The 24,906-nt window shown below is 43.3% G+C and overlaps 3 protein-coding genes across 3 annotated transcripts in view; 1 reads left to right on the top strand and 2 right to left on the bottom strand.

The window, feature by feature from the left end:
• Window positions 1-4,312, bottom strand: part of avil (advillin) — a 36,380-nt gene extending 32,068 nt beyond the window's left edge. Inside the window, exons 1-4 of the mRNA XM_078534552.1 lie at window positions 4,175-4,312; window positions 2,701-2,807; window positions 2,212-2,286; window positions 309-505 (exon numbers count right to left, since the gene is read on the bottom strand). Of these exons, the coding sequence (XP_078390678.1) occupies window positions 309-505; window positions 2,212-2,286; window positions 2,701-2,766 (338 nt within the window). The 5' untranslated portion in view covers window positions 2,767-2,807; window positions 4,175-4,312. The remainder of the gene's footprint in view (window positions 1-308; window positions 506-2,211; window positions 2,287-2,700; window positions 2,808-4,174) is intronic.
• The window catches only part of LOC144672776 (EEF1A lysine methyltransferase 3-like), a 192,689-nt gene that overhangs the window by 54,918 nt on the left and 112,865 nt on the right, over window positions 1-24,906 (top strand). The gene's annotated exons all lie outside the window — the stretch shown is intronic.
• LOC144672591 (carboxy-terminal domain RNA polymerase II polypeptide A small phosphatase 2-like) lies at window positions 10,825-22,910 on the bottom strand. The gene is made up of 6 exons (XM_078534413.1): window positions 22,827-22,910; window positions 20,800-20,901; window positions 19,188-19,244; window positions 16,625-16,717; window positions 15,975-16,160; window positions 10,825-12,248 (listed from the first exon to the last, which is right to left on the bottom strand). The coding sequence occupies exons 1-6, from the start codon at window positions 22,908-22,910 to the stop codon at window positions 12,105-12,107; spliced, it is 666 nt and encodes a 221-aa protein (XP_078390539.1). The 3' UTR covers window positions 10,825-12,104.

The raw sequence follows: 24,906 nt of genomic DNA, 5'->3' as shown, positions 1-24,906 counted from the left end.
ATGAACCTTACAATGAAACTAAAGGTTTAATGAGGTCACGGTTATTTGCGGATATGTTTTTAGAACTAACCGTCACTAACTGACAAGTTGTTTCCCTGAAACTTTCATGAGCACCATGTGCCCCCTGAATATCAAGCCCCAAACACTGTGTTCCTCCAAATATTGAACCCCAAGCACCATGTTCCCCTGCATATCAAGCCCCAAGCACCGTGCCCCCACCAATATCGAGCCCCAGGCATCAAGTCCCCCGAGTATCACGCCCCAAGTGCTGTCTGTCCTCCTATTCGCAGAGAAGGGAAAGGACTCACATGATCCCACTTTTGAAATAACCCTTGAAGGTGTCTGACTCATGTTGCTGCACTTCCCGATGCTGCACTGGACCTCCTTCCAGGTGTTCGTCCAGCTGGGTGGTGTAAATTGCAGCTGCACCCTGCTCATCCTGGGACGACTTCATCCCAATCCAGAAATGGATGTCACGCTTGAGACCATTGCCAACTCTCTGGGTCTGCACGATGGAGGTGGAGAAAAGATTTTGAACATTTTAACAATATCTTGCATTAATATATTGCCTTTAACATAAGATGTCCCAAGGCACTTCACAGGAGCGTAAATCAGACAAAAATTTGACACTAAAGCCACCTAAGGAAATTAAAGAACCATCTTAAAAGGAAGGTAGAGAGGCAGAGAGGTTATGGGGGAATCCTAGAGCTTAGAGTCCAGACAGCTGAAAGCATGGCCGCCAATATGGAGTGATTAAATCGGGAATTGCAGGCGTGCAGAGATTTGGGAGGGTTGTAGGGCTGGAGGAGGTTACAGTAATAGGGAGGGGGCAAGGAGACAATGGAGTGATTTGAAAACAAGGATGAGAATTTTAAAATGGAGGTATTGTCGGACCAGGAGCCAATGTAAATCAACAAGCATAGGTGGGCTGGCGCAGACAAGACTGTAACACATGACCAGAATGAGGATGTAGGAGTGATCTTATTCCAGCCTGATCCTGCCCATACCCTTCTCCATACATAGAGCGTACAGCACAAAAACAGGCCATTCAGACCAAAGGTCAAGGCTGGCATTTATGCTCCACACAAGCTTCCTCCCACCCCTACTTCATCTCAGCATATCAGCATGCCATTCTATTCCTTTCTCCCTCACGTGTTTATCCAATTTCCCTTTAAATACAACTATAATATTCACCTCAACTATTCCTTGTGGTAGTGAGTTTCACATTCTCACCACTCTGTCATTCACACGCAAATGTGTTTCCAGCACAGATCAATTGATAAGAATCAGAAGCAGGAACTCTGGCTGATTTCCCTTTCTAGTACAGGGGCATGGAGGCTGTTGTAGTATTCCCACTAGTACACTGGCTAAGAAAATTAAACACTCATCAAACATTTCTTCTTTTTTTTTAAATGCCAGTTTTTGCTCTGACCAGCTAGAGACTCAAGAGCAGAAACTCATCCTTCCCCCACCATTAGGCCGCGCCAATTATCTCAGTGCACCCCAGAATAATTCCATTCTAAACAGCCCACAACTTAAGATCAATTGGTTATCTCAACAGATAAACCATAAGCACATTTGGGTGGGAAATAGAAATATCATAATTATTGTGATATCTGAGAGGGAGCTTTACTCTGTATCTAACACCGTGCTGTACCTGTCCTGGGAGTGTTTGATGGGCATTGTGTAGAGGGAGCTTTATTCTGTATCTAACCCCGTGCTGTACCTGTCCTGGGAATGTTTGATGGGGACGGTGTAGAGGGAGCTTTACTCTGTATCTAACCCCGTGCTGTACCTGTCCTGGGAGTGTTTGATGGGGACGGTGTAGAGGGAGCTTTACTCTGTATCTAACCCCGTGCTGTACCTGCCCTGGGAGTGTTTGATGGGCATTGTGTAGAGGGAGCTTTATTCTGTATCTAACCCCGTGCTGTACCTGTCCCGGGAGTGTTTGATGGGGACAGTGTAGAGGGAGCTTTACTCTGTATCTAACCCTATGCTGTACCTACCCTGGAGTGTTAGTGCAAAGGAAGCTTTACTCTATATCTAATGTTATACCTGCCCTGGGCGATGTTGGGTCCAAAAAATTGGAATATTTTCCATTTTCCATTTCCCATACTGACTTCCATCACTTTAACAAGAACCAACACCCAAAAATGGTTTAATGGGCTTTATTTCCATCTGTAATGCTGCAAAGCCAGATCTTTAACTTACCGCTAGGAGGATGTAGCAGTCACCATCAAAAAAGCTGCCATGGGCCTTCTCAGGAACAGGCACCAACTCCAATTTCTGATAAAAATAGATCACACTTAACAAAGAGTTATAAAACTTAGTGACATAAATAAAGCTCAAAATAAAACTTCCACTTCCAATACTTAGTGACATCTGAAAGAAGTAGGCTGCTATTGGTTTGAACTGTGTAGGTGAGCCGCTGATCAAGAACTTTACTCCTAGTTGATGATCTCACAAGTGAGCCCATTTGGATTACTGTCTCTTGGTCTCCCAAGAGGACCCCACTGCAAACAAAAATTCTACAACTCAGAGTGAATTATTTATCAGGAGAGCCTGATTAACAGCTGTAAATATGGTGCGAGCTCCTATCTGGGGTTTCTGTCAATCTTATGTCTGAGTTATGACAACTGATTGGGGGAAATTTCCCCCATCTATTTATAAATAAGTGTGCAGCTCAGAGTGCCGACTCACCTCAATTCTCCATATCAGCAATCCAGAGGTGTTGCTAACAGTGTTAAAGACGGTTTCCACTGACATTATGGTTTGGATTGTAACTTTCTGCAAATCAATGTATTATGCTGTAAAAAGAAGACGTCAGCGTGAATGAAGGAACTCTTGCAAGGTGGAAAAGCACTGAACCCTACATCAATGGTGAGGAACTAGGGTTGCCAACTCTGGTTGAATATATTCCTCATAGTTTCATCATATAACTTTCACCTCTTACTGCTCCGCCCCTCATACTCCCACCTTTGATCGCCCAACATGTCAATCCTAATGGTGCCCCACCTGGAAAAAAGAAATTGGTGAAAAGACTCGTAACCCAATTTTCCCTATATCCAATACTTTTATAATTAATGAACAGGAGTGTTCTAAGAAAATTAAAAAAAAGCACAAGCTTTTTTAGTGCCCCTGTGATTTTCTCCTGGGTTTAGCTTGCAGCAGTGTCCTGGAGACTAATCTTAAATTCCTGGAGAAATAAAAACAGAATTACCTGGAAAAACTCAGCAGGTCTGGCAGCATCGGTGGAGAAGAAAACATGTTGACGTTTCGAGTCCTCACGACCCTTCGGCAGAAGTTCTGCCGAAGGGTCGTGAGGACTCGAAACGTCAACTGTTTTCTTCTCCGCCGATGCTGCCAGACCTGCTGAGTTTTTCCAGGTAATTCTGTTTTTGTTTTGGATTTCCAGCATCCGCAGTAGCTTTTAGCTTTTTGTTTAAATTCCTGGAGACTCCAGGACAATCCTGGTATATTGATAACCCTGTAAGGAACTAAGTATGACTGCCACTTGCATTGCTAAACTGCTTCAAGTGTGTTTAGTGTAAGTGGCAGACATATTTAGTACATTCTTTGGTGGACGCTGTACTTACAGGAAATTCCAGGTCTATGGTATTTGCATGGGAGATATATTGTTTATTTTGGAAAGGTAAATAACCCCCTCTCCTTACTCACAACATTACCAGGATTAGAAACAGAACCCCCTTTCCCTTCCTGTACATTAGAAAACAATTTCACTGGGAGCATTGACCAGAGCAAATCTTCATAAGGCATTTACAACTCTGCTATACATAGAAGCTGGAGCAATATCCACCCCCCCACCCCTCCCAGTGATTGATTAAACAAAGAAATCAATGCATAAAAATTGGATTGGAGTGATTGAGAACCATCCTGGTGAAAATGCAGAACCCCCTTGATAAACTTACTCCTGCAGTCCTCAGAACCTCACCCAGTGATGCTCTTGAACTGAAGATTACTGACCTTTTAGGAGGACGAGCATGATAAACATAGGCACCTCTCATTTCTCAATAAAATCAGCTGCCCCACTCCATGCTTCTCTGAATCTGCTGCATGCGAATTTGAGGCGATTTCCTCATCTGATGAGACTTGCGCTGTGTCCAGTTTCCAGTGGAAATTAGAATTTATTGATTTTATTATAAATTTACATTACCTTGGTGCTTTGGCGTGGTTCACTGATCGATGCGAGGCTTCAGGCTGGACAGCCAAGATGAGCAAAGGGCACAGATACACTCAGGCAACTGCACTCCAGGATCAGATAGGTATCAGGTGATCTAGCAGTTCTCGCCTCTGTGGGCGTTGGTGTATATTTGCATGGCATGACTTTCTTCTATGTTTGGATCCAAAGAGAGAGAACAAAAGGAGCCATTAATTCAAACTCACAGTAATATGATTGTCCACAAAGCCAGTCATTTCTCCTGCTCGCAGATAGGAATATTTAGCCTCAGAGACAGCTGTGTTTAACTCAGCCTGTCCCTTTAAGACCGCCACTCAGATATTCCCTGTCAGGGAGTAGATGAAACAGTCATAAACTGAGATTAATTGCCGGGGACATTTGCGCAGGGAAAGGCCAGGTAACCAAGGTCAGAAAAATCAGCATGAAAATGACTGGCTTTCTTTTTTCATTGTTCAGACAGTTTGAAGTATGACAGATGAACACTGAGTGTAAGGTCAAGAGTATTTCTCTGGGATTCTTAAAAGTGGAAGACATAAGCCTCATTTGGTGGCTCATTTGTTAAGTGGACTGCCTGGTGCAAACTGAGCCGTGCTTAGGCTGCTGTTCAGAATGGGACTGGAGACATTTCTTCTAGTTATAATTTCCAGTGAAATCATAAACCTGAAATCGTGGGCACTTTTACAGTTTTCCAAGAAAAAGGGAGAAGACCACAGAAACCTTACCCCAGGGGTTCTGTTCACTTCCATGTGCCAAGTTAAAGGAAAATGTATGAACTTAACTGGGAAGGTGTTTAATGGCACTTTACAGAGAGAAATATGCCATCAGCTACAGAAAGGTGATCACATCCAGTGTGGTACTGAGCAAGACAGGCCCTGGTTCCATCCTTGGCCTGTGCTGATCTACAAACTTTCTCCACTCTTTGTGAAAAAATGCTTCCTGATTTCCCTTTTACATGGGCCTCGCTCCAATTTTAAGATTATGCTCTTATTCTGGATTTCCCCACCAGTACAAACAGTCTCTCCATATCTATCCTATCAAATCCCTTTATCCTTTTAAACACAATTGTCATTTGGCGGTAGTGGTGTTACAGATCACTCAGAGAGTAAGAGCTGCTGTGACAACATGCACTTTTACATGCACGTTGTAGTCTGGAGCTACGGATATTGATGGTATAGAGGCTCCAACTTTCTTTCCACCACATGGCTGACCAGTAATCTCTCCCACTTACCGCTTGCTATTGGCATGTGACGAAAAAATTTGCAGGTTGATAATCATCCTGATTGGTCGTCTTATGAACTCACCTTCCTTGGCCATCGAGCCCTGGGCGGGACTCGAACCCAGAGTTTCTGGCTCAGAGGCAGGGACACCACTCACTGCGGCACAAAACCTCTACAATTGTCATGTGACCTTCCACGAATACAAAGAGCCTATTCTTCCCTGTCTCTGTTCTTGGATTTGATAGCAGAGTCAGCCTGCAAGTTGGACGTTTCCAGATTTATGAACGTTGGCAGAGGGCAGTACAGAAGGTGGAAGTGCCAACTTATGATTGCACTGGAGCAGACTTGTCTAAAACTGGGAGTGGGAGGAGAAAACAGGCCAGTAAAACATCCATACAACGAACAATTCAAGTGCATGTTGTATAGACACTGATCGCTTGGCTGGGCTTGTGATCTAAGTACCTGATTCTTGCATGGAACCTACTGTATTGTTCATTCCAACCACTGGTAAAGTCAACGTGTTCCATGCACCTGCTGTTATTTGTATGTGTCAATAAAGAACAGATATCATCGAAATGCCAGGTGAGCCAGCATGTAGAAAAACGGATGGATTTTCATATATATCATCTCTGTACACGGCACTCTGTAACACAAAGATAACATTCAAATTTATGCACTTCAATTTTAAGATAGAGCCCATCAGGTGCGCCTCACCACATCATGGCTGCTGACCCTGGATGCAACCTCCTCCCAGGCCTTTCTGGTGAGGTGTGGGGGCCTCTCCCTCCCGTCTCTGGGGATAAGGGTTTCCCTCCTGGCTGCAACCTCCTCCAAGGGGGCTGCGAAGTACTCATGCGAGAAACGCCAGGCCGACTGCCCCACCGACCTGCCCTCCCACCTGCCATGTCCAACCGCAACGGGATCCATAGAGACTTCAGCATCCATCCGTGAGCTGCTTTTGAATCAGCCGCTGGGTCGCCATTGGCCCCCTCACAGATTCCCCAGCCGCCTTTCACGCTGGGTGGACCCTAATTGGCGCTGCTCTGTCGATCGTGGGTGGCGGTCAGTTTCCTGACCGCCCCCACTGAGGCCGCACACCAAGGGCAAAATTCTGCCCCAAGTGTATTATGGGATATGGAACCAAGGCAGGTAAGTGAAGTAGAGATACAGATCAGCCATGATCTAATTGAATAGCAGGTTTGAGAAGCTAAATGGCCTTCTCTTGTTCTCATGTTTTCAGATCAAACATGGGCAAGGAAACCTCCTCTGATTACATGAATCAGTACTCTGTTGAATACCACTTCTAGAAAGCACTTGGAAAGCAAGGGCACAGAACATACTGTGAGAGGGATACCATCACTGACTGAGCCCCGGAGGATATAGGAGCCAAATTGGTCTTACAGAAGATGAGGGAATCAACACTCAACACCCCATCCACTGGCTTAAACAAACAGTCATCCCTCCACCTTTGGCTGGCTGCATTGTGCACTATCTACAGAATGCAGGAAATAAATTCACGAACGCTTCTTCAACAACACCTTCCAAACCTGCAACCTCCACCACCTAAAAGGGTAAGGGCAACAGACAAATGGAAACACCTTCACTTCCAAGTTCCCTTCAAAGTCACACACCAACCCAACTTGGACATATAGGCCTGGATTTTCATGCCTTATCCAAAATGGCTCTGGGCCCCGGATCCAGAAGTCCCACCCCCATTTCTGACAGATCCTTCTTTCATCAATAGGGGGACGAGGGTGGACCGTGACTCACAAATGGGGGAAACCTGAACCCAGCAGGGCCAGTTGAATCCAATGCAGATTTCAAACAGACCCCATTTTTACAGGAGCCAGGGCCTTATCCTGCAGTGTAAGTGTTACCATTTTAAAAAAAAGAGATGTAAATGCTCATAATAGGCAGTAAGCTCTGTGGAACTGTCAAATTGCAAAGTCCCGTCCTTTAAATTAAAATCAATAGCCTACCTATGTTTCAGAGTTGAAAAAAAAATCAGTGCTTGCAGTTTCAATAGCTGTTAGGTAACATTACCCTAAGGGCTATCATAGCATTATTACTGCTTGACTGCTACCACAACCTATCATTATCAGCAGGGGGCTGTATGTTCACAGTTTGATTGACAGCTCCAAGAGGCTATTAAGAAATTAGCTGTCTTCGATCATGAGTTATGAATGTAAATATTTGTTTTTTAAGGGACTAGGTACTGAGAGGGATTTAAAAATATTGAATGGACTGTTATCAATGAGTGTATTTTTAAATTTTTATTTCTTCATTCTTTCATGGGATGTTGGCATTCCTGGCAAAGCCAGCATTTATTGCCCATCCCTAATTGCCCTTGAACTGAGAGGCTTACTAGGCCATTTCAGAGGGCAATTAAGAATCAACCACATTGTTGTGGGTCTGGAGTCACATAGCCAGACCGGGTAAGGATGGCAAATTTTCTTCCCTCAAGGCCACTAACAAACCGGGGGGGGGGGCGCGGTTATTCTAACAATTGATGATAGCTTCCATGGCCACCATTACTGAGACTAGTTTTATACTCCAGATTTTATTAATTGAATTTAAACTCCACGAGCTGCTGCTATGGTGGGATTTGAACATGTGCCTGGAGCATTAGCCCAAGCTTTTGGATTACTAATCCAGCAACAATACCACTATGCCACTGTCTCCCCATGTAGTGAGGTCTGTAATAGATATGGAGAACATTATTTTATTTAATCTCAGCATTGCACCTAAAGTCTGCCCTTGGTAGGTACACCCTCCAACCCAACTCACCCACTAAGGGCAAAGGGTGGTGGGCATTGGTTGGCACAAGGGCACTATTTTGACAGAGGCTATAAGGGGCCTTAGGGGTGAGTGGGGGAGTCATGAGCTGGTACCAAGTTGGCATATGAGGGGCAATTGGGATGGGTGAAGGGGCATCAGTTAGCATGCATGGGGCATGTGGAGTGGATGGGGGAGGCGGGGGTTGAGGGATGAAGGCTAGAGGGCCTAATGTTGAATAAAACAACTGGAATGAAGTCCCAGAGAACCGAAGTGGGCCTGCCTTGGCACTCAGCAGTCTGTGCCTGCCTCAACTGTTTCTGGGGGCTGCTGCCTGACTCCAGCACATACTGGCACCCCCAGTACAAAGATCACATAATTCGGGGCACTTTTTCCCCCAACCGAGGTGAGTGCGATGGGCTGGAAAATTTCCCGACTGTGTGCACCCGCCTCAGTAGCAAAACTCCAGGCCATAATCATTGTTCTTTCACTATCACTGATTCAAGATGCTGGAATGCCCTGTCTAACACCACTATGGGAGCACCGTCACCACATAGTCTGCACTGTTTAAAGAAAAAAGGCCCATCACCTCTCAAGGGGCAATAAGGGACAGGTAATAAAATGTCAGCAACAGCCAAATCCTGAGAATGTTTTTTTATATTCATTCTAATTCTAAAAAGGCCATTGATGACATTCAGCACCCTATTATCTATTACAGCAATCTTACATATGCAAAAACCGTGCTTTCAACAGGGTGGCAGTTACTTTGACAGTCAAATTCACTATCAATTTCACAGTCTCATTGCTAATTGTAAACAAATCATTTGGGGTCATATTCTGGGAGTGTAAAACCACTGCCATGTATCAATCAAGAACATCCTTTAGCCAACACTCCCCAAAACAAACTATAAAATCAAAACTGAAACACATAGCGGAGAACCCAGACATATCTAGCCTTTGGAACCTGGATCAGAAATTTCTGCAGAGTAGAAAATTGCAGGTTAAATTTTCAGCTCTGCTCAATTCCAAACCTGACCTCAATGATGCTCAGTTCAGGGTCATCTAGAACAAGGGGCCATAGACATTCAGCACCCTATTATCTATTACAGCAATCTTACATATGCAAAAAACAAAAAAACTACTGCGGATGCTGGAAATCCAAAACAAAAACAGAATTACCTGGAAAAACTCAGCAGGTCTGGCAGCATCGGCGGAGAGGAAAAGAGTTGACGTTTCGAGTCCTCATGACCCTTCAACAGAACTCTGTTGAAGGGTCATGAGGACTCAAAATGTCAACTCTTTTCCTCTCCGCCGATGCTGCCAGACCTGCTGAGTTTTTCCAGGTAATTCTGTTTTTGTTTTACATATGCAAAAACTGTGCTTTCAACAGGGTGGCAGTTACTTTGACAGTCAGGATTAAATGCAAGAGATTCAGAACACAGGTCAGGATAAACTTATTTACAGTAACTTGAGTACAAAATCTAGGCTGACATTCTCAGTCCACTACAAAGAGTGCTGCACTCAGAAGGGCTGCCTATCAGATTAGATGTTAAACCGAGGCCCTATCTTTTCTTAGGTTAACTTGAATGATCTCACAGCCCTACTTCAAAGAGCTGGTGAGTTTCTCTAGTGGTCTGGCCAATATTTACCCCTCAGCTGACATTGCTTAAAAAAAAGTTACCTGGTCATTATCACATTGCCATTTGTGGGAGTTTGCTGTGCACAATTGGCTGTTGGATTTCCTAAATTACACTTAGGGCATTCAAAAGTACACAAAGAATATGCTTGGTGCAAAGCACTTTGGGATGTCAAAGTTGTGAAAGGTATGTATAAATGCAAACAGGCAAAAACTCCTGCAAAAATCAACTTTCACAGACTGGCCACTATGTCCACATGGCCGAAAATCATCTCCCCCACCAGATCCTGTTCTCTCAACTCTCAAATGGCCACATTCCAGGGAAGACAAAGAAAATGCTTCAAGGATATGCCAAGACTCTCCTTGAAGCACAGCAGCATTGACCTTAGTGACTGGGAAGAGCTTGCTACTAATCACTCAGAATAGCGACAACTTGGCCATCAAGCTTCAAGTTCCACCACCTTAATGGTGAGGTAGAGTGATGGCAGAGAAGGAAAGAAAAGGAAGGAAATCCTGTGCTCCAGATATCACAACCTTGTGGGGCACTCTGCTCCACATGCCCAAAGATCTGGGGGTTGAAAATTGGCCTGCTCAGTCACATGAAGACCCACAGGAGAAACTCTCAACCCTGAGTAGGTGTCATCCTTGAATTGAAGAACAGCCGACGATAAATGCAAGTTCGCTCTTACAGGGGGAGTTGTGAGGCCATGGAGTTTGCTTGCAGAGTTCATGTTTGATATAGAAACTATGCAAGATGGAATTGGATAGGTGGATGAAGGAAAAGTAGAGTAAGCTGGCAAGATGTGATTAAACTATTTGCTTGTACCAAGGGTAAATGTTAACACACTGGTTGGGCCTGTTTCTATGCTCCTATGATGGAGGTCAGTGCTGGTACAAAATGGAAATCGGTGAGGAAGTACCCTTGATTATCTCATCTTAGGTGTACATTTTTCCTACAACAATCCCCTCACCCCAGAATAAGACAAGCACAACACAGAACAATAAATTGTTGTTTTTATTCCATCAGATGATATGAAGCACAAGATCAAAAGCAGCTGTACATAGGGAAACAAGGAAAGATTCTGGAGCAAGGCTGGTAACTGGAGTGCAGAGTAAGATTGTGCAATGTGTGTCAAATTGTGCATTTTGGAACTCTGATTTCAGAGCCACTAGGAACTGCACTCAAAACCCAAGCTCTCAAAGCAGGAAGACACTAGAGACAAGGCACCACCTAGCCTCTCAATTAAACATTTAAAAACATCCCATACATCATTGGAGACAAAACAGGAAGACTAGTTCAAGGCAAGTTTTTGATTGTCTTTCATTCAAGTCACCCTCAAGGCTTATTTAAGGACATTTGAAGGAAGAAAAGTAACCTGAAGTATGAGATATACATTAAAATAGTCATCGACCAGCCTACTGGTAACTTGAAGGAAACACCACTGTTTGAAAAGATGCTCTCTGAAAATTAACAGTCAACTCCTTCCCAAGGTCAGTTTAGCATTTGATCCCTCCAATTTTGTATGCCCATCAACTGTTCTGCAGTAGGAGCTAGAGAAGCCAAGATTTGATACTCCATTTAAAAAAGATTCCTTACTGTCCAGAATATAGTGAAAACCAAGAAAAACCTAACACCAGCCCTCTTAAAACATCTCAAAAGGTTTGATTTTAATGTCCAGTTTTTTTTTTTAAGTAGTGTACACTAAGTTTGAGTAATGTTGAATATTCTGCATGTTTATAAAATTAGAAAAATAAAAACCTGATTAGCAGCTATTTTCTGGAATTACACGGTCAATTTCAGTGATGTTAACTTTAAAAAGTGCATTATCCTTTTCATTTATTTACAGTTGAGAAGTTTCCACCCCCATCCAAAAGCTTGTATTTAATGAAACAAGTTATATTAAAGGAACATATTTGTGCATCTTTCTTGTGCCTAAAAAAGGGAGGCATGAACTTTTTATATGTATATAACACAGAAACAAAGTGGTACGTGGATTTTAAAATGAGTAGTTGAGTGCCCAGATACATTTGTAAAAAAAATTTTCAATGTATTCAACCTGATAAAGGTTCACCATATCCCAGGGTTATAAACTTAAGATATTAGGCACATTAAGGTTTGGATAGACCCAAAATGTACACCCCCACAAAGTCCATTCTGTCATGAGGAAGTGTTCCTCTACTTTCTAGATTTTCTTCTTCGTGCCCTCCTACCTCATCTAATTGTGAAGCTCATTCACCATAACATTCTATACCTTGGAGAAACAAATCAGAGTGGAGGTTATGAGGTGTTGCCATGAATGCTTGGCTTCAGTCGTCCCAGACCGATGTAGACATTCTCCGCTTGGCTGAGTCCCTCAAAGGCAGGGATTAGGCTGAGTAACTCAGTATCAGATAGGTCATCAAACCAAGATGTTACTGGCACCTGTCAATGGGAGAGAAAAAGAAATCATGACATCTTGCATTTCCTGCTCACTCTCCCCCACCCAAACACCACAAATTTACTCATTCTTCTTTCCTGACTTAACAGTCCCAGAGTAAGTTAGCTTCTGCTACCTCACCCTTATGATTACCATGTGCAAGTCTCAAAAGTGACAGGTTGCAAGCTATTCAACTATGGAGGCATCACAGAGTTCAACCTCAACTTCAACCATCATTCAGACAAAGAAGCAGGAGTTACTGGGTAGTGATCAGGAGCTCCAGCCAATTTACTCCCTCCTCCCAACCCTTCCACATCCCCAAAGGGTGACTATAACACTCCCAGTGCTGAGATCAGCAAACATAGACAAGGAAATTGAACCTTGTGCTATGGTGCAGTAAAACTACAAGCAGTGCTTTTATTAAATCACCATGACCTGGTTTTTAAAAAAAAATCTGAATTGGTGTGCATTATAAAGCCAAAAGATTATAATCATGGTATCCCAGCAACCATTGTTACCATGGTGATGAAGATTTGCGGTAGAAGATCAGTGATGATCTAGTTGAATGGTGGAGCAGGTTCAAGGGGCTGAATGGCCTACTTCTGCTCCTATTTCCTATGTTCCTACGATATGACCATATTAAATTGCCCTGTTATGGAACAGCCAATGGTAAATGCTGAGTTGTTCAAATCCCAAAGGGAAACTGTAAGACCACTAAGTCTTACAGGTTTTTACAAAACTAGATTAAACATTTATTAATAGAAGAAATGACTTTAAATAAGTACATAGATCTACAAATTACTATGATAATTTCTAAATCCGCTAATCAACTTACGTTAAGGCAACAGTAAGACAGATTTTAAAAGACCCAGGCAAAGAAATATGATACCCTGAACAAGTCGACTTCTAAGTGAGTTTTCTTAACTTCAGTCCTTTGAAAACAGTAGCTCGAGGCATAGATGGCTAAAGGCTTTTTCACACACGTGTAAGATCTTAAAAATGCCTTCCCCCACACACAGCCCTTGCTCCTTCTTTATACATATCTTTCTCTTTGAATGCAAATATCCATTGTTTCACTATGTCTTTGGACTTTATCTCCCTGATAATAAAACCCTCTCATAGCACTAAGTTTTACCAGTAATCTTTGGGAAAAATAAACACATCGTTTCTAAACTTCACCTGGTTAGGTGACACATTTTATCCCTGCTTTGAAAACAATCTGGTTTATTTCAAAATGCAAATGTATCCTTGACATCTATGTTTCTAAACTTCCCCATGTTTATCTAATTAACATTTCAAACCTAACCTCTCTTCTTAGATCAAGGCACCCAGACTAGCTGCCTCTAATTCAATTAAATCTCACATACATACAGACACATACCATTATTACTCTAACAATAAATTCCAATATCATGAGATTTTCTTGATATGCCACTCCTTCGACATTTATTTCCAAAAAATTGATTCGGTTTATATAATTTTACCTCCCATCTCTAGATTTGAATTGTTTTCCCTATACTTATAGGTAAGGTGGTCTTTTGGCACAGTGGTAGTGTCCTTAGCTCTGGGTTCAAGTCCCACTTCAGGACTTGATAGTCATGGAAGCTGCATTCATAATGTGGCTAAACAGGTTGCTCATCAGCCTGATGTCATGAAAATAATATATTTTTCATTAGATTGTGATTTATTGTAAAGTGGGTTTATAGGTGAGCGTATGAATGATTGTGTGTGTGATTTAATTGAATTGGAGTCAGCTAGACTGCAAGCTTGAAATTATCCTAATTCCTTTATTAGGTGTAGAAGAGTTCTTGAAATGCGAATGATTAAACATGGATGAGGTCTTAGCATATAAGGTGAGAAGGGAATTTGCATTTTTAGATAAGTGAAGGAGTTGTTTGGATTTTAAAGGGATGGTAGGGTTTTAAATGGATGGTAGGATACTTATAACTGGTAAGATAAGCAGGGCCAAGCAGTGTGTTTATTTTTCCCCCAAAAGGAAAAAGGTCATATGGGCAACATGAAAGATTTTTATATTATGGGAAAAGTAAATTTACAAAGACATCTGGAACAATGGACTTTACAGATTAAAGAGAGAAACATATATAAAAGGGGAATGAAAGACTATGTTGGGGGGGCCACTTAAGATCTAACAGGAGCGCATGAAACAGCTTTGGGGAAGCCACCAGCCATTTTTGAAAAAATCTGCTGTGTCCAGTAATTAAAGTTGGAGGAAAACCTTTGGAATTCCATTGTCAAATAGGTGCTGTGGTAACATTGCTGGCTTATTTTTTAAATTTAAAATCTATTTTGGACTGTTGCCTTAAAGAGGGTGTGTAATTGGGAGTCAAGTTAATTAGGAATTTTAGGATTTGTTATAGTACTAAGTAACTGTAATCTCACGTATGTGCTTGAAATGTTTTCTTCTGTTAATAAATGTTTTAATTTAATTTTTAAAATCTCTAAAGTGGACTTATTACTTCAGAATTCAATGCACACATCTCATAATAAATACAAATTGCAAAACCATTGTGATAGCGTAGCCAAGTTTCCCTTGTGGATTTGGTCTGCCTGGCACACATCACCTGCCACATCACAACACTAAATCCTTCCACTTCTGCCCAATAGCAGGCAGAAAGACCGGGAGAGTTTCTTGGTCAGCCATACAGCTGAAGGCAACGGCAAACAACTGCAGTACTTTGCCAAGCATAATCATGGACCAATCCAATGGAAGTTCATGGTCACCAATGTCCTCTTAAGGCATGGTACCTGAAGGAGGAGGATACTTGTAGGTATTTGCATTAGAGAATTTATCTGCACAAAAGGCTTTCATAATAAAATTGTTGTGCGTCATATCAAAACTATAACATATGCTCTGGAGCTGGTGAGGGGAGAGAGAAGCCAAAAGAATGCTGAAAGCTAGAAGCCAAGCTCAAATGGTTTAATTCTTTCCCATCCCTTCTTGTTGGGGTACTGCTCCACAGGCAGTATTTGACCTTAATGGCAGCTTAATCGACTGTGGTGTACCACCACACAAGCTGATCCTGACCTCAGCCAACCACTATATGTGCAATAATCAGTGGTCACTGGACTGCAAATCAGGACCCTGACTGATTGCCCTCCCCCTCCCTAACCCAAAGGAGACCTGCAGTTAACTGTAGTGCCCCACTGGAGAAGAGCTAAATAAAAAAACAGAAGCACGAAAAACTTAGGGCCTTCCTGATGTGTATAGTAGTGCAGCAGGTGCTGTGTAGGTGGCAGTGGGGCTCAATGGTAGCATTCTTGCCTCAGGTCAGAAGGTTGTGAGTTCAAGCCCCACTGCAGAGATGAGGGCTCAAAATCTGGGCTGACACTAGTACATAACTGGGGAATGCAGTACTGTCAGAGGTGCCATTTTTCAGGTGAGTCGTTAAACAGAGGTCTTTTTGTCCTCTCAGGTGGATGTAAGAAATCCCATGGTGCTACTTTGAAGGGCAGGGGAGTTCTCCCCAATATCCTGACCTACATTTATCCCTAAACTAAACACCAAAAAAAAAACAGACCGACTATCTGGTCATTACTGTTCTCCTTGCTGTGTGCAAATTGGATGCCGCATTCCTCTATGTTGCAACAAAGACTACACATCAGAAGTACTTGATTGCGTTAAAATGTTTTGGGACATCCCAAGGTCATGAAAAGCACCATATAAATGCAAGTTCCTTCAACAGCACACTGTCATAAACCCCTTTACTTACCGCATTATATGGATGGAAGATATAAGATGCGGGTGAATTGTCAATAATGACGACCTTGTTCAGGTCTCGGCCCAGACGGCTGAGGTCTTTAACATAGCTACCCTGATGGAAAACACAGGATTCCCTGAAGAGTCGGGCTCGGAACACACCCCATTTGTCAAGCAAATTGGTCACAGGGTCAGCGTACTGAGAAACCAAGTATGTGGTTCGAACAGGTATGGGGGAAAGACATAAAAAGAATTATGGACACAACTGCAACAGGTATTTCACAGTAAACTTGAGAACTAATAATACACAAATTAGGGGACATCCTACTTCAGATATAGACATTTATAGAGTTTCTCTCTCTGCCATCCTACCCACACCCATTAAAAGACCTGGCCTACTTAAAATGGGAATCAGTTGTCATTGTTCATCATAACCATAATAGAGTGCTAGTTTCAATGCGGAAGAGAGTATGTTTTACACCAGGTCACTGTGGGGACTGTATCTGGGAGTGACTAGCAGGGGCCTAGCAACTAGCCACTTGATAGCGAGAGAAATTAAGCAATGAGAGGCATAATTACATTTTACAATTTTGGAATATTCCTTTTTTTTAAAAAAAAATGAAGCTCTTCAGCTTAACCAGCTCAGTGCCACTAGAAGGGTACCTTTGCCAAACTGGCTGTAAATAGCACACATTCAAACAGTTCTCCCATTCTTTGAAGAAATTTATCTACGTAAGGCCTCTTGAACACATACACCTGAAAGAAACACACAGGACAATTAGAAACAGCACTAGAACCCAGCACAACCACATCCCCTTCCCCCCGAGGCAACGATTTTGGACCAATTCCACTCAAATACTGCAGCTGTCTGCTTATTCAGAGATGAAAGGCGAGTGCTGGAAAGGTAAGACGTATAGACTCTTTAGTAATTCTACTTTCCAGGGGAAGGGAAGGTGTGCCAAGAACTGTGGAATTAATTTGCTTTACTGGAGGTGAGTACTTGCTAAGGTAATTTGGATCTGTGCTATCTTTGTTTGTGGTCCACGCAGGGTGGACAGAACATGTATGTTCCCACTGGATACAAGAATGTGATTAGCTCTCTTCCCCAACCTCCTCCCCCATTCAGATAGCTCCAGGCCACTGCTGCATTGTTCCAGTGAAGCTCAACGCAAACTGGAGGAACAGCACCTCATCTTCCGACTAGGCACTTTACAGCCTTCCGGACTGAATATTGAGTTCAACAATTTTAGATCATGAACTCTCTCCTCCATCCCCACCCCCTTTTCGATACCCCCCCTTTTTTTTCCAATAATTTATATAGATTTTTCTTTTCCCACCTATTTCCATTATTTTTAAATGTATTTCCATCCATTGTTTTATCTCTACCTTTTAGCCTATTTCGATTCCTTCACCCCACCCCCACTAGAGCTATCTGTACCTTGCTCGTCCTGCTTTCTACCCTTAATTAGCACATTCCTTAGATAATATCACCACCTTCAACACCTCTTTGTCCTTTTGTCTGTGACATCTTTTGGTTATCTCCATCTATCACTGGCCCTCTATCCAGCTCTACTTGTTCCACCCCCCCCCCCCCCCCATTAAACCAGCTTATATTTCACCTCTCATCTATTTTTCCTTAGTTCTGTTGAAGAGTCATACGGACTCGAAACGTTAACTGTGTTCCTCTCCGCAGATGCTGCCAGACCTGCTGAGTTTTTCCAGGTATTTTTATTTTTATTTTTGTTTTAGCTCCAGGCCATTTCCTGCTCCATATGAACTTAACCTCCCTCTACTGGTTGCTCACTGATTTTCAATAACTCAGGTTAAGGTGTCATTAGGCCAGCACCTCCATCCACTCTCCCCCGCCATCTGCAGAACATTTGGTAACTGCTGAAGATCCCATCAGCAATCCTTGCAGATGTGAAGCAGACCATCTCCTGAGACAAGTCATCAAGAATAGGCCAACTTAAACTAACACAGCCTATCCTGGATTACTTGAAGCAGGTCACAGCCAGACACTAATTCTGACAAAATCCAGTTCACCACTGGCTGAAAAATAAAGCTTCAAGTAAGCTAAAATCAGTGAATACAAAATATTACTCCCACTATGGAAATTTAAAAATACTTGGAAGTACACCTGAGGTGCCATAACCTACAAGGCTGCACACCAAGAGCTGGAAAATAGGACTAGGCTGAATAGCTCTTTCTTGGGCAGCACAGACATGATGGGCCAAATGGCCTCCTTCAGTTCTGTAAATTTCTGTGATTCTGTGCTAGAGCAGCCATAGGATTTCCAGCCATTCCCCTGAAGACAGAGAGACTGAGAAATTGGTCAATACAACGCCAGTTTTACAGGTATAAAACAAGCATCCAACATGGCGACGCGAGGAAGATGTATTGATCACCATATTAATAAAGGCAGAAAAGAGGGGATGTCCAGGGCCTGCTCCTGGAATGGGCATTACACCCTTTATGAATACAAGTAAAAAAAGGGCCCTGATGTCTATTTGAGAAACTCTTCCCGAAACTGGTCTGCTTTGAACATTGCTAGGACTGTTGCATTCAGGAAAACCAGGTCAACTTGCAGCCTAACTGGCAGTCCTTAAGAGGAGACCTCTGCAGGCCGCAACGAAAGAAGTACCTTTTTAAAAAAAAAAATTAACAGAATATGCGGAGAGAGGAGGAACAGCTTCATAGCAGTGTTGAAGACCAGAGCTGACCCCTGCTTGCCTCCATCCACCCCACCTTCTCTTGGGTTGGATGTATTCCTGGAGCTTTAATTACATGACCTCCTATTTCCAACCAGCCCACCCAGTGAAACAGCCTCCCCCTCCCAACTTCTCCATTTAAAAAAAAACATCCTTATGACTTTTCTCCTTGGTTGCCGCAGAATGTGCAGGAGATTAATCTTCAATTCCTGAAGACTCTGAACCAATCCTGGAAGGCTGCACTTCTGCCAGAACCTTAGCAGAGGGCATGCTGTGTCAAATCTGATTCACCAGCAAGCTGTTCTCATAAACCAGGCCCGAGCCCCATTATCAGGTGTGTCCCAGAGTTACCTGTTCCAGCTCAGTTCATGCCAACAAGCTATGCCCAGGGATTTCTCTCTGGAATACAGACCCAGGACTCCAGTCATTGTCAACATTATTACAAAAGTCACATTCCTAACAGGAGCGGAAAATCTTGAAGATGATTTAGTCTGAAAATAAGTTGAACTGTTTCTCACCTTTTGTGTCGCCCCTTCAATTTTAACAGGGACTATGAAGTCAGGATTGCCGATTGGCTGAAACAGCGAGAGACAGAGTTAGGTTAACAGAAGTTGCACACGGTAACTCCCAGCAACATACCCCCTGTACTATTCAAATTACAACAAAGGTTGAGACACAAGTGCAAGGTTTAGGAATTCTTGCAAGTTCCCGGGTGGACAGCCTCCTTCAAGTATACAGGAGTGTCACAAACACTAGCATTTTTCCCTCCCTCCATGCACACACTCCAGGTGCTGAACTTCAGAGGTGAGGGGACAGTGACTGCCCTTGACATCAAGGCAGCATTTGACCGAGTGTAGCATCAAGGAGCCCTAGCAAAACTGGAGTCAATAGGAATCAGGGGGAAAAATCTCCACTGGTTGGAGTCATACCCAGCACAAAGGAAGATGGTTGTGGTTGTTGGACGTCAGTCATCTCAACTCCAGGACATCACTGCAGGAGTTCCTCAGGGTAGTGTCCTCGGCCCAACCATCTTCAGCTGCTTCATCAATGACATTCCTTCCATCATAAGGTCAGAAGTGGGGGATGTTCACTGAGGATTGCACAATGTTCAGCACCATTCACAACTGGTGTGCTACTGAAGTAGTCCATGTCCAAATGAAGCAAGACCTGGACAATATCCAGGTTTGGGCTGACAAGTAACATTTGTGCCACAAGTGCCCGGCAATGACCATCTCCAACAAGAAAGAATCTAGTCATCAACCCTTGACATTCCATGGCATTATCATTGCTAACTCCCCCACTATCAACATTCTGGGGGTTAGCATTGACCAGAAACTGACAGTACGAGCCATATAAATACTGTGGCTACAAGAGCAGGTCAGAGGCTACGATTCCTGCAGCGAGTAACTCACCTCCTGACTCCCCAAAATCTATCCACTATCGACAAGGCACACGTTAGGAGTGTGATGGAATATTCTCTGCTTGCCTGGATGAGTGCAGCTCCAACAACACTCAAGAAACTTGACACCATCCAGGACAAAGCAGCCCTGCTTGATTGGCAGCCTTTCCACATACATTCACTCCCTCCACTACTGACGCACAGTGGCAGCAGTGTGTGTACCATCTACAAGATGCACTGCAGAAACTCATCAAGGCTCCTTCAACAGCACCTTCCAAACCCATGACTGCTACCATCTACAAGGACAAGACAGCAGACAGATGGGAACACCACCACCTGGAAATTCCCCTCCAAGCCACTCGCCATCCTGTCTTGGAAATATATCGGCCGTTCCTTCACTGTCGCTGGGTCAAAATCAGAACTCCCTCCCTAACAGCACTATGGGTGTACTTACACCACAGGGACTGCAGCAGTTCAAGGCGGCAGCTCACCACCACCTTCTCAAAGGCAATTAGGGATGGCCAATAGGTCTAGCCAGCGATGCCCACATCCTGTAAAATGAACTTAAAACAAAAGTGACTGGCTCCCGATAGGTTTCCCCTTCCTATCTGACTAATTTCCTTTGCCTAACCCAAGGCAGCTGTAGACAATTGGAAGTTTGGAACATCCTGGAGATCTGCCAACCCACGAGACTCTCCTGTGGGGCTCAGGTTCAGAACTACTGGCCTCACCTTGAAGGAACTGTGAATCAAAGTTTCATCTAAATCAATGACGAGACAAAATCTCCCTGCGACCTGTGGCTCAATCTCAGGCAGAAGCCAAGCGTCTGGAATCTGAGGAGAAAACAATGTAATTTAAAATAACCCTGCTGCAGTGGACAGAGGCAAAGATTGTTAACAGAGCAGGTGGGGGTGGGAAGGGACATAGAGAAAGACAAAGAGACTGGCTTTGAATCCAGGAACCCTAGAGTAGATTTTCACCTTTATCACCTGGGCGGAGCACAGAAAGGAACACCTGATGGGAATAATCATATGACAAACAAACAAAAACGTTATACTGCCCAACTACTTCCTGTTAAAATTAAATGGAAGCAACATTTTGTTGGTAGTTCTTGGTATGCAACCCTCTCCTTCACAATGTGCTTTGTGCTCCCTGCCAGCGTTCAACACCCAGCCAGTAAAAAATAACCTACACCCCACCCACCCCCCACCAAACCAACTATTGTCATCCACCGTACTTAAGTGAAGAATAGTGCATTGGTTTAACCCTAGCAGTCCTTCGAGGATGCCTTTCATGCAAACTATGTGGAAACCCAAGAAACAGCAGAGCAAGCAGCCAGGTTCAAAGCAAAATACAAGCAGAACATGCACAAAATCTTTCACAGTACCTCACACATTTACATCAACAAGGAATTCAGCTCTTTTAAAACATCCAATTGACATAAGCTGTTGCAAAAGCATCTAATTTCAGGGATGAAACTTTTAGGTTGAGGATTGAATTGTTAAATGTAAGATAAACGTCCGAGTTTGAGAGGTTGATAAATGGACCTAAAGGAATTTAATTTCAAAGGGTGGCCTGTGTTTATTTAATAAGGACAGAGTTGGAAGTGGGAAAACATTAAACAATGGATGGCCCCTTTGAGTCTTGGTGGAGATGAGATGTCTACAGTGGTCTTCATAAGGGGCTTAAATCATTCATACATTCATGTATTTTGAAATATCCTCTTAAATGTCTGCCACTGCATCTCTATGGACATATCCCTTAACCTCATTTGCCAGTTCACCTTTGCTAGCTTTGCTTTCATTCCCACATAATTGCCCTTATTTAAGTTTAAAACACTACTCTTGGACCAAACTCTTCTTTCCCTCAAATGGAATGTAAAATTCAATCATATTATGACCGCTGCTACATAGGGGTGCCTTCATTATGAGGTTATCAATTAATCCCATCTCGTTGCACAGTAGCAGCTCTAGTATAGCTAGTTGTCTGGCTAGCTCCAGAATGTGCTGTTCCAAGAAACTATCCCGAAAACATTCTATGAATTCCTCATCTAGGCTAACTTTGCGCATCTGATTTTCCCAGTCAGTCAATTTGTAGATTAAAATCCTCCATGATTATTGCTGTACCTTTCTGACAAGCTCCCATGATCTCTTCCTTTATACTTTGTCCTACCGTGTGGTTACAATCAGGGGCTTGTACACCACTTCCACAGGTTACTTTTTGACTTTATCGTTTCTCATCTCAACTCAAACTGCTTCTACATTCTGGTTTCGTGAACTTAGGTAATCCCTCTCTAATGCACCAATACCATCATTAATTAACAGAGCCATCCCTCCACCTTTTCCTCATTTGAAAGACCTGAATACAAAATCTAGGCTGACACTCCAGTGTGGTGCTGAGAGAGTGTTGCACTGTCAGAGGTGTCATCTTTTGTACAAGATGTTAAATCAAGGCTCCGTCTTTCCTCTCAGGAGGTCATAAAAGATCGAACAGCATTATTCAGAGTTCAAAGGAGTTCTCCCCAGGTGTCCTGGCCAGCAGCAGACTGTCTCCTCTGGAGCACAGACAGCCTCAAGAGGGGAGGTTCTTAAAATTACAAAAAGGTGTTCGAAGGAAGAATAGGGAAAAGATTATTTCCATAGGTGGGAGGAGTAAGTGGTGAGCGATCATCAAAAATGAGATCAGGAAAAAATGTGTTTACACTTGAGGGTGGTTGAAGTATAAATGCTTTGTGTTCAGAAACCTATACTTGTCTCACTTTGAAGTTCAGAGATCGGGAATTCCAATTCCCAACGATCCTTGGACCTCTCTCGCATGTGCTGGCCGGGAACTGGCTGCACATGCGCAGTTCAGTTACTCTTCATTCTTCAGGCCAAGAATTGGCACCGCACGCCTGCGCAGGAGAGAGAAAAAAGAGCGGCGCAAAAACCCAGGTCAGATGACCTGGTACGGAGTGCCATTCGTCGAGTAAGTGTCCCAGGGACAGGGACAAGGGAGGGACACAGGGAGAGGTCCCAAAAGAAAGTCCCAAAAAAATGATAAAAGACAGGTGACAGAAATAGGTCCTGTTAAAAGAAACAAGTAGAGAAATAGGCTCCAAATAAAAAAATAAAAGAGCTGCAGGGAGCAGACTTTGAGTGAAGTGGGCATGAGACCAGCCCCAAAAATCTGAGAAGTCTATTGGGGCAAAGGTACCCCTTTGGAGCAGTGCTGTTCCGCTTGGCATGGCCGAAGATCTGAAATTGTGCTTGGAAGGTGAAGCTCGAGTGTACTCGGAGGTCCAGGGAAAAATAATCTTAGAAGGCAAGATTGAAACCCTGTGAGGTGGGTCGTTGTTGAAGCCATCAGAGCAGGAGTGACCTTTGGAGAGAATTCCAGGGTGAGGTCTTCAAATATGGAGATTGGAAACCCTCGTGAGAACAACGAAGTTTCAGTGAGATTGGCGGGCTCACAATGTGAAAAGCGTCTGGGTGGGTTGTTGAGAAATCCATGGAATCTATTTTAGTCACATCTGTCATCTGTGGTGTGTCCGACCACAGTTCACCTGTTAATTCACATGTACCTCATACTCTAACATTGAGGGTAAGTGTAAGTAAGTTGTTTTCTTTCTGAGTTTGTATAGTAAAGTTTATTTTTGTTTGTTCAAAACCCATGGAATCTTGGGGGTTTATTCACTTAGTAAGTATCTTGAATGTCAAACTTTATCTACTTTAAAACAAAACGTTACTGGCACTGAAACGGATCTCCCTCCATGACCCAGGATCTGGCCAAGGATCATAACATTTGTCACAAGTAGCTGATGCAGAAACCATTGCATCTTTAAGAGAAAACTGGATAGCTATTTAAAGCTTAGGATGATATCAGACTATGGGAAGAGCACAAAAATGATTAGTACAGGTCTATGCAAAGAGAGTGGAACAGTTGGATTAGTTCTGGATTGCTTGAGCAAAGAGCTGGGACAGACCCAATAGGATGAATGGCCTCCTTTCATGCCGTGAACTTCCATAGATCTAGAAGGTTCCAGATTCAATTCCTAATCTGTGCAGAGTTAGCCAATCTCTGCAGGGGCAGTACAGGATCAGGCTCAGGTTTAATGCCTCTCTTCCCTTCCATGGTGGAAGGGTTTGCCACTTTGGTGAGGTACCAGTGTTCACAAAAGCCAGAGTCAGCACCTTCAGGAGAGGAAAAAGGAAGACTTGCATTTATATAGTGCCTTATCACGCTCACCAGGTATCTCAAAGCACTTTCCAGCCAATGAAGTACTTCTTGAATTATAGTCACTGTCGTAATGTAGGAAATGTGGCAACCAATTTATGCACAAACTTCCACAAATAGCAAGGTGATAATGGCCAAATAATCTGTTTGTGATGTTGATTGAAGGATAAATATTGGCCAGGGCACCAGGGATATCTCCCCTACTCTTCATCAAAATAGTGCCGTGGGATCTTTTATGTTCACCCGAGGGGGCAGACAGGGCCTTGGTTTAACATCTCATCTGAAAGGCTGCACCTCCAACAAAGCAGCACTCAGTATTGCACTGAGTGTCAACCTTAATTTTTGTGCTCAAGTCCTGGACTGGGACACAAACCCAGGAATTATAACTCAGACAAGCATGCTACCCACTGAGCCACAGCTGGCACTATGAGAGGTTTGTTTGGGGGGGTGGGGGGGGGGGTGTGGGGTGGGGGAAAGAGAGAAAGGAGAGAGAAAGAGAGAGGGGGAAAAACAAAAATGATGAAAACTGGTGGGGAGGGGGAAAAGAGAAAGATTGACAGGGACAATAGACCAGAAGGGAGCAGAGTGTACTTGCCTTGGAAACAGTACCACTTTCCTTCTGT

This window comes from Cetorhinus maximus, chromosome X, assembly GCF_964194155.1.
Source record: "Cetorhinus maximus chromosome X, sCetMax3.hap1.1, whole genome shotgun sequence".
Taxonomy (NCBI): Eukaryota; Metazoa; Chordata; class Chondrichthyes; order Lamniformes; family Cetorhinidae; genus Cetorhinus; species Cetorhinus maximus.
Note: the sequence above shows the minus strand (reverse complement) of the source record. Positions and strands in the feature narration are given on the sequence as shown.

What these genes read in the sequence shown, in the direction of transcription:
- LOC144672591 (XM_078534413.1), bottom strand. Translation starts at nt 22,910, where the DNA reads ATGTGCAGCCAGTTCCCGGCCAGCACATGCGAGAGAGGTCCAAGGATC. An exon ending in CCCGATCTCTGAACTTCAAA is followed by an intron (nt 20,902 to 22,826) that starts GTGAGACAAGTA and finishes TTTTCTCCTCAG; the next exon opens with ATTCCAGACGCTTGGCTTCT. An exon ending in TTACAGCCAGTTTGGCAAAG is followed by an intron (nt 16,161 to 16,624) that starts GTACCCTTCTAG and finishes TTGGTTTCTCAG; the next exon opens with TACGCTGACCCTGTGACCAA.